Source organism: Myotis davidii, unplaced genomic scaffold (assembly GCF_000327345.1).
Source record: "Myotis davidii unplaced genomic scaffold, ASM32734v1 scaffold847, whole genome shotgun sequence".
Taxonomy (NCBI): Eukaryota; Metazoa; Chordata; class Mammalia; order Chiroptera; family Vespertilionidae; genus Myotis; species Myotis davidii.
This window is the reverse complement of record NW_006298049.1, coordinates 506503-516313: the sequence shown is the minus strand read 5'-3', so window position 1 is coordinate 516313 and position 9811 is coordinate 506503. Positions and strand designations below refer to the sequence as shown.

At 43.8% G+C, this 9811-nt stretch overlaps 1 protein-coding gene across 5 annotated transcripts in view; it reads left to right on the top strand.

Annotated features, from left to right (window-relative positions):
- Positions 1-9811, top strand: part of NIN (ninein) — an 88599-nt gene that overhangs the window by 37259 nt on the left and 41529 nt on the right. For all 5 annotated transcript variants that reach the window (XM_006773770.2, XM_006773769.2, XM_006773775.2 and 2 more), the window contains 4 exons: positions 2638-2677; positions 4233-4423; positions 8710-8856; positions 9562-9729. In XM_006773770.2, coding sequence (XP_006773833.1) covers positions 2638-2677; positions 4233-4423; positions 8710-8856; positions 9562-9729 — 546 coding nt within the window. The remainder of the gene's footprint in view (positions 1-2637; positions 2678-4232; positions 4424-8709; positions 8857-9561; positions 9730-9811) is intronic.

Sequence of the window (9811 nt, the reverse complement as noted above, 5' to 3'; positions counted from 1 at the left end):
CCTTTTATTACTCATACCTAGTGATACTCATGTTGCCATTTCTCCTGTCAGTTTGTGCTGTTTAAACCATCCCCTGCTGGTGAGTTGTTAGGTTTTATTTTTAACCAAATGATTCTTAGACCAGAGAAACCTATTTTTACTTGCTGTAGGTGGATTTAATGCATTTTATTTTGGGGTGTGTCCACCGTACAATACTGAATGGTTTTCCCATTTGGAGTGCCCAGGTAGTGTGAGGATTTAAATCATTTGCTCTGAAAAAATAAATATATATGTAGAAGCCTAATATGCAAATTGTCCCCGTGGAAGTTCAACCCGGAGACCGATGGCTTGCTATGATGTGCGCTGACCACCAGGGGGTGGCGCAGAATGAAGGAATGCCCGGCTGGCAGCCAGAAGGAATGCCCGGCCGGCAGCCAGAAGGCCCAAATCGGCCCTAATCGCTGGCCAGGCCTCGGGACCCCACCCATGTACAAATTTCATGCAACGGGCCTCTAGTAAATAAATAAATTATTTGCTCTTTTGGATGAGGAAATAAATAGGGAAGGACAGACAGGCAGGGTGCTTTTATTAATAGGACTTTATTGATTTAAAACTTTTAATATACAAACAGTTGAGTTCTGCCCCCAAAAATAATATCGGGAAATGTATGGAGGACTATTTACTCCACGGCTCCCTCCCCACACCCACCACGCACGGACATCCGCCAGGTTGGAGATGTCTTCATGTGGAAATGTGGGCTGATAAAATTGTAATCAAACAAACAAGCAGAAATCACATGGCACCCTAATTCAGTTTCCACTCATACCACGTGTATCGGTGAGTTCCAGTTGTAACCTGAATGAGTTGTCGTGACTTACATATTTTGAGTTACTGCCTTTGGATGTCTTTTCTGTATGCCAGGAATAATCCATCTCAGCATTGTTAGTGTGTGGTTTCAGTTCAGAATTTGGCGAAAATTTGGGGAACTCTCTGGATTGGTGTTATCTTCAGTATGTTTCTAAGTAAAGCATGGAACTGTGACGCCCTGTTGGATGGCTGTCCTTCAGCCAAGAGCAGAGGACTGAGTGTCGAGACGAACAGAGTAGGTGTGCTTACTCATATCAACCTGAACACGCTGCTGAAAGTCAACCTGTAATCTAAGAATCGTAGGTCGCACACTGCCTGCCATGAGCAATCCAAGCTCTGGAGACGGGAGTAACGAGGCTCTTTTTCCGGTTGAGTTTATTTCAGGATTCTAAGAAATCAGCCAGCACAGAGAGGGGGCTTGGTAACATGTCAAAAGCAGCTTCATTCCTAAAGCTGGCTCTTTGCTAAGACAGCAGCCAGGTTTTGAAAGCTGGGGGTGGGGCGGGGGGATTGCACCTTTTTTTTTCCTCAGTGAGTTTTCCTGGGATGGTTGTCGAACCTCCCAAAGGCAGTGATTAGGCAGCTCACTGGCGAGGCCAAGGCCACTGCGGACCTACTCGTTGCCCTGGTTGGAGCTGACCTGTGCCGTGTTGGCCAGTGGAGCGACGCCTGGATTGGGGTTCTGACTTGTGTCCTTGGCCAAGTGCAGTTGTTGCACCAACACAAACCACAGCTCTGTGCTGTGACGTGGAAAAGACCCAGTAGTAGTAACAGCATATGCTAAGGGGGTAAAGTGGCCCAGGGCAGATCAATGTCACTGCTTTTAGTGTAAGTTACTGGCAATGTATATTGGACCTTTCTAGCCTACCTTTTTGGGGGTTGCATCTGTACCCTCCTACTGTGCCACAAACACCCTAGGCTCATTCCTGCCTCCTTGCTTCAGCAAACAGTAACTGCTCCTTACTTTCCACGTGGCTGTCTCCTGCTCATCCTTCAGGTCTCAGTTTAGGTAATTGATTCTTTAGGAAGTCTACCCAGATCTCCCAAGTCTGAAGGATCCCATGTACCCTCATAGCATCTTGAACTTGCCCATCATAGCACTTAATATACTACCGTATTGTACTTCCTGGTTTGATTTTTTTGGTTTTTGTTATGTGTTGCCTGCATGTCTGCATTAACATGTAAATTTCTCGAGGCAAGAAATATGTTCATCCTCATCATAGTTGAATTCCAGGGATGGAGCAGAATCCCTGGCACCCAGTACACATCTGTTGAGGAACACATTCATCCATGCGTGCGCTCAAACCCTCATTGGTGGGTGGGATCTGAATATTTCCCTGGCGTGGTTTTACTGGTTGTGGCAGATTGTGCTGTGGAGTAAGCGACTTCGCAATCGTGAAAGGCAGTTCCTTGGTGGAACGCTGCAGAAGGCTGTGTGGTGTTTCCTGGGAGGCTGGTTGAGGAGAAAGCACTAGGGCAGTGATGGCGAACCTATGACACGCGTGTCAGAGGTGACACGTGAACTCATTTTTTTGGTTGAGTTTTCTTTGTTAAATGGCATTTAAATATATAAAATAAATATCAAAAATATAAGTCTTTGTTTCACTGTGGTTGCAAATATCAAAAAATTTCTATATGTGACACAGCACCAGAGTTAAGTTAGGGTTTTTCAAAATGCTGACACGTGGAGCTCAAAAGGTTCGCCATCACTGCACTAGGGGGTCTTGGGTCATGTGACTCACGCAGCTGATGCTTTCAGGGGCACTGATCTTCTTCTCTTGCCTCCTCTAGCACTGGAAGACGCAACCCAGTGAGGAGTACGAAGCAGAAGGTAGGAGCTGAGTGTGTGTCAGGGAAGGGCGGGCTGCCGTTCACGGGCATTCTGCACACCCCCCTTCCTGCATCTCCTGGCCTTCACCTAACAGCCTTGCATGCTGGAGGCCAGCTGAGAAGTCACCTTAAGAACATCAGCAACGGAAATTCATGCCCAACTGACAGCTTATAGTTCTAAAATACTAACTTTTAACATCATGCAAGATAGGAGAACTAAGGCGTAGAATTTCACTACGGTTAATTACTCTCTTATATAGATAACTTTGAAATTAATCTGTGAACAGTCCTGAATTAAATAGTGACCTATCTCTTGACAAGTTTTAGATGTATAGTTTTATTAAGCCCAATGTCACCCCAATAAATTCAGTTTTTTAAAAAAAATCAAAACACATTGACCTTCTGGCCAGCAGATGGCACTATGGCCCAGCTGACAGAACCTCAGCTGGCTGCACAGCCCACCTTGGCAGGTAGGTTATCTGTACTTAAGTGCAATTACAGCATGTTCTCTAGGTCTCCAGCCTGGAAACATACAGCAGTAATGGGCTTAATCTCTTCGATAAATAATACTAAATGCTCTTCTCAACCCTCCAAGTTCTTCCAGGCACACAAAATTGTGCCAGTGATTATCTCATGTGTAAGTAATGACTTTAAAGACTCTCTCTAATAAATGGATAAGTTGAAAATGGAACTAGAAGTGAGAACTTTTAATAGAAAATAAATTGTGATATTTAAATAAGTAGTTTTATCCTTAAGTCTTTAGATAGAAGTTATCCTTAATATATAGATAATTAATAATTTGCAGCTCACAACCTTTTATTCTTTGGAGTTAGACTGTTTTGCCAGTCAAAATATTTATAGGTGTAAAGATTTTGGAACAAACTAATCTTGAGACATGATTTTTTAATGATAATTATCATGAAATTATTTTCTTCTCAGTAAAAGCAGTGTCAGACTAGACTCTCTAGTGCTTAGACCAGAGGAGAGTGGAGATCATGAAGATGATAAGGGAGCCCCAGGCGAGGCAGAGTGGATAAAGCTCCATGGAATGCCTCTCACCCAGCCTTCTCTCCCGCTGTCACAAAGCCTGAGGCTATACATGTTTTCCGTTGTACTGACACAGGACTAGACCCTAGGCCTGGCCTCACGAGAGCTACTTCTTCCACGGGTATGACTACCAGTGAACAAAATAAAAAAATACCTGATTGCCCCAGGGCAGTGGTCGGCAAACTGCAGCCTTGAGTGTGGCTCTTCCACAAAATACCACATGCAGGTGCCCATGTAGTGTGATTCAAACTTCGTGGCCACACTCAAGGGGCCAAAGAGCCACATATGGCTCACCAGCCGCAGTTTGCCGACCACTGCCCTAGGGACAGCCCGAGAACCAGTGGTTCCATTGCATTTGAACCTCAGGATTAAATCAAAATGGAATCAGCATTCATAGTCTTTTCTATCATTTTTTACTTTCAAAAAAAGCACATTTTTTTTCTTTGAGGATAGGTCTCTTCCTTTGTAATCTCCCCTTGGAGACAACACAATGTATGCTTTTATTTCAGGCCAGCTAAGATTTTGGAACCCCGATGATTTGAATGCCTCCCAAAGTGGGTCTGCCCCTCCCCAAGACTGGATAGAAGAAAAACTGCAGGAGGTTTGTGAAGATTTGGGGATTACCCGTGATGGTCACCTGAACCGAAAGAAGCTGGTCTCCATCTGTGAGCAGTATGGCTTGCAGAACGTCGATGGAGAGGTGAGCCAGGCCTCACATATTTATTCGTGAACAGTAATCAGGATAAGAGCTCAGCTGGCCCCCGCCTGGGAGCAGCCATGTTTTGGCTTCCGGCAGTATGTTACGGAGACTTCCTTCTCTTTTTTTCTGGGAAGTCAGCCACGAAGACTCTGTCCTTGAGGAGCTCAGGCTGTGTTGTAGAAAAGAAAAACAGACCATAGCTGACACTTAACTGAGCCCATACTCTGCACCCCTCACTTTACTCCATACTATAATATTATAGTCAGATACTAGCTCAGTACAGCCATGATGTCAGATATACAGGGTGTCCCCCAAAAATGTATACACACTTTAACAGCCGGTAGCTCAGTTTTAAAAATGAAATGTATTTTAGTAAACACTGCCTATATAATTATTCGAAGTGTGTGTCTACGTTTTTGGGAACACCCTATCTTTGTAGACGTGGCATTCATGGGTGTGAATGTGGGGAGGGTGTAGAGGAAGGAGTAAGCAGGCAGATTTGAGTTGGGGAAATAATTTGAAGGCCAGGCTAGTGAGATTAGGTTTTTGGAGCGATCCCAACACCAGCCTGGGTGCTGCAGCAGACTAACATGTAGGAAAAACTGACTTGCTGAGGGGGGCTGGGCGTCTTTCGGTGGGCGTATTGGAGTAAAGAGAGCACCTGGTTAGGAGATCGTAGGAGCCATGATAGTATTCTAGTCATGAAGAAACAGAAAAGGGTAGTTTGGTTGTTTTGAAGATACACAGGAGAGTTTGAAGGAGCGCCCAAAACTCTTGTTTGGTAAAATTGTGAGCTTTGCATTTTCTGAACATTTAAGAAGAGTACAGGCAGGACTGGGCACAGGAATAGTTTTGAAACATAAGAATATAAATAATTCCAAGATATGTCTTTCAAAGAGCTAGAAATAACTTAGAGAGGTTAGGGCTCAGTTGTAGCTTTGGGAATATTTGATTATATTAATAGTTGAAGCCTTGCTGTCCGTTTGCTCAGGGGTAAGTAGCATTTCCTAAACCGGAAAGAGATTTATCATCGAAGCTCCCAAGCAGCCTGGCTTGCGGAGTATTTTTCCCTTCCTCCTTGTGTATGTGGCCATTACGTGCCGTTTGACTACCTTTTCAATGATTTATTTTTCAGTGGTGGCAGTTGAGTCATAAAATGAAATACATCCTCCTAAATTATAAACCAGTGCAGCATGTACAACCTTAGGTTGTTTTTGCCAAGAAATAATTGCACAAGCATGGGTTGTTTATCTAAGAACAACTCTTGGAATAAACTGCAGCCCCTTGCGGGCAGTTGCAGCTTTTGTGGTGGAGTTTCCAGGGCCTAGTGCAAGAAGCTGCCCATTTCGTTATTTCCTTCTCATCGGAGGCTGAGGAAAGGATTGCATATTGAGTATAGCTTGTATTTACCACAGAGGAGCTGAGAGTTCAAGATGATCTCATCAACATACGATTTGGAATCCTAGAATTTTACAACGGAAAGCAATTTTAGGTTTAGTTATTCCTCATTTCATAGATACAGAGTGAGATCACTGCCGCTTGCTGTTACCATGAGGAGGGACTGCGGCACTGGCTTATGGCTGGAACTTGGCCTCTTCCTTCCAGAAGCAAGGACATCGATGGGGCAGGGATGGCCAACTGTTGCCTTAGATGCCGAACATGGCCCAGAGGCTGTTTTACTTGGCCTGCGCAATGTTTAGAAATTGAACTTTTTTGCTGCCCTTTTTTAAATCAGGAAGTTTTTTTAAAGGTTAGATTTGGCTCCATTTGCTGGCAGCAGGAAGTGCCTAGGGCCTTTGGGCAGGGCATGCCCTCGTGGGTACATTCACTACTTTAAAGGGCACTACTTTCTAACGTCTCAGAACCACTCTGTCTCATATATCACCTTCTGATCTCTCTGGGTATTTGGGGTTCATGGTCCCTATTCTAGTGCATTATTTTGCAACTTACACATGGGGAAATCAGCCATCCAAAGATCTGGCTGGTGTAGCCTGGGGAGTAAGAATGTCCTCAGGGGTCTAGGTTTGGCTCCTGCACAGGCTGCAGGGGGTGCCCCAGCTGCTCAGTTGACTTGTATTCTTTTCAGCCCAGCCCTGCTCATCCACCCTCTTCTGAATCCACATCCTTTTGATTCACCATTTGCCCACTGCCCCACGCACAGTAACTGGCAGGGCTCCCTTGGAATGGATCAGGTGATGGGTGTTTAGGCAATCTGGAAGCTCTGCATGGATTTGGCCAAGGTCACAAGGTTAAGCAGTGTGGGCCTAAGGTTAGAGCCACAACATGCTTGTCAACTGCAGTTAACCACAGCGGATTTTACTGTGACTTCTGGTTTAACGGTCCGGAAGGCCTAGTCCTCTAAGAAAGTGTACTTTTGGTTGATAAGAAGGGGACTGAGAAGCTAAGGGATCTTAGCAAACATAGAATCTTGACCCAAATACCTTTGAGTTTCATAACACAATTCTCTATTTGGAGCCATTGCCTCTGCCAAAGATTTCCACCCTTAAGAATGGTTTTCTTGTTTTAGAGTCCTCTCCAGAGGAAGTGGATATAAATAGAAACAGGGACAGATGTTTCCTATTGGATAGGAATTGGAAAAAAAAGGGCATTTGACATGAAAGAATGCCTCAAGCAATTACATGAAGAATAAAATCAACAATTCTGAGATGACAGGAATCCTAGTTATAGTCCAGACTTAGGAAATGAATATTGAAAATTTAAGGACGTGTTACAAAGAGGCTTTGTTAGAGTGGACTCAATTAATTGTAGGCTCTACTGAAATAAGAGTAAATTTGATGTTTATTCTGTTTATTAGCAACGTGGGCATCGCCTGAGAGCTTGTTAGAATTGCAGAATCTCAGGCCCCACCCCCACATTAACTATATCAGGGACCACACTTAACAAGATCCTCCGGTGACCTCTGTTTTATTCCTTGGAGGCATGTTCCTGTAGAAAAGAGGAATCCAACTGCCAGAAGGAGAAAGAGGTCTTTACCTCATCTCCCTGTTTTGTGTTTCAGCGATTCATCTGCTTTATTCTCCTTTCCTTTCCTCTGTTGAGCTGGGAAACAAACCATCTCCTAGGCAAGCCTGTGGGAGAGACTGTAGTCCAGTGTCCTCTGCCCCCATTATATGATGAGGACCACTTGATTACTGTCAGAGGTTGCAAAAGGGCCAGGAAAATTCCCTTCTCTTTACACCTCCTAGAATCCTTCTATTGCACACACACAAAATCCTTCATCTCCTCCAATCTTCATTTCTCCCATGCTAAAGCATAAAACAAATAAAAACACAAAACACGCAGTACCGTTCCAAATAACATTCTAAATCCCAAGTCATGGGTTTCAGATCTAAGTTTTTAGGTCATTGCTATCTGTCCCAGACCAAATTCTATCTAACATACCAGCTTCAAAAATTTAATATACATATAATATTATGTAGAGTAACCACAGTACAATGACTCAATGTCCAACTAACTTTTACTATTACATCACTAGGAAGCTATATTTTTAAGTAATTTTTTAATTTGTGAGAATGCTATATAGTAACATTAAAGATTACCTGCTTGCCCTCACTAGTTTGGCTCAGTGGATAGAGCATCAGCCTGCGGACTGAGGGGTCTCAGGTTCGATTCTGGTTAGGGCATGTACCTTGGTTGCGGGCACATCCCCAGTAGGGGGTGTGCAGGAGGCAGCTGATCGATGTTTCTCTCTCATCAATGTTTCTAACTCTCTATCCCTTTCCCTTCCTCTCTGTAAAAAATAAATAAAATATATATTTTTAAAAATTACCTGCTCATCTGGCTACCATTGCTCAGTGGTTGAACGTCAACCTATGAACCAGGAGGTCATGGTTTGATTATGGGTCTGGCACATGCCCAGGTTGCAGGCTCAATCCCCAGTGTGGGGTGTGCAGGAGGCAGCCAATCAATGATTCTCTCTCATCATTGATGTTTCTATCCCTCTCTCCCTCTTCCTTCCTCTCTGAAATTAAAAAAAAAAAGAAAGAAAGGTTACCTGCTTTAAAAGTGTGAGTAAAAGAGAAAACAGTAATTGCTATCTTGTGTAAAGATTATGAGGATGTTAAAATGGACTTTAGTTTATGTGAGGTAGAAGGATATATTACTAGAAAGGAAAGTAAATTTAGTGAAACTAGAATAAAGGGGCATGCTATATTTCTGGAGTCCTGGGATCAACATTGGTGCCAATTTCTATTGGCCAACAGTGTACTTTGGGCCTTGTGTTATTTTAAGTGAAATACTTAAGACATTTGGTCACCTTTTTCTAGATGCTTGAGGAAGTCTTCCATAATCTTGATCCTGATGGTACAATGAGTGTAGAAGATTTTTTCTACGGCTTGTTCAAAAATGGGAAATCCCTTACACCGTCAGCATCTACTCCATATAGACAGTTGAAAAGGCATCTCTCCATGCAGGTAAGAAATAAATGGGAAGTGATTTCTTTTCTTTTTTTCTTTATTCTTTTTAGTATGTATTTTTATTGATTTCAGAGAGGAAGGGAGAGGGAGTGAGAGGATCATTGATTGGCTGCCTCCTGCACGCCTCCTATTGGGGATCAAGCCTGCAACCTGGGCATGTAACCTGACTGGGCATCGAACCGTGACTTCCTGGTCAACACTCACCACCACGGCGCCACCCCGGCCAGGCAGAAGTGGTTTCTTTATAAGTAGAAGTTGAACCCATGTGAATGATTTTTAATGACTTAATCGGTTATTTGAAGAAGAATACTAAGGAGAAAGAGAGGCAAAAGAAGAATAAGAAAGAAAGAATAAGCCATTGAGAAGGAAAAATTGGGTTTGTGAAATGACCGTAAATTATAGAGCGGGAAGACCACTAGTTATGCCCCTTAACGTTAACTGAAGAAAAAACCTGGTGCTAAGTAGAGACACCTCTCATCGAGAGCAAGGAACTCGCTGCCAGAGTTCCTTGTTTTTGATGAGCTTTGCATTCTAGGCTCACTTGGGAAACGGAGATCAAAGCGGCTGCGTGGCTCGCCCCGCCCCTTGAGTAAATGAGAGAAACACATCCTTCTGCTCCTTGTGGTCAGGACTGACCAGTTTTGGTCTCACCAACACCTTGTTGAAATGCCGGAGCTTGCTCAAGTCTCTTTCTCCCTCCAGTCTTTTGATGAGAGTGGACGACGTACTACAACCCCATTGGTGATGACGAGTACCACTGGCTTCCGGGTCTTCTCCTGCCTGGATGATGGGATGGGCTACGCATCAGTGGAGAGAATACTTGACACCTGGCAGGAAGAGGGCATTGAGAACAGCCAGGAGATCCTGAAGGTGTGGCAGCAAAAGTGGGAGGAAAGTGACAAATTGGGAAAGGGTTGAAAAATTCCAGGTGTTTTTTGAAACTGTGATTTGA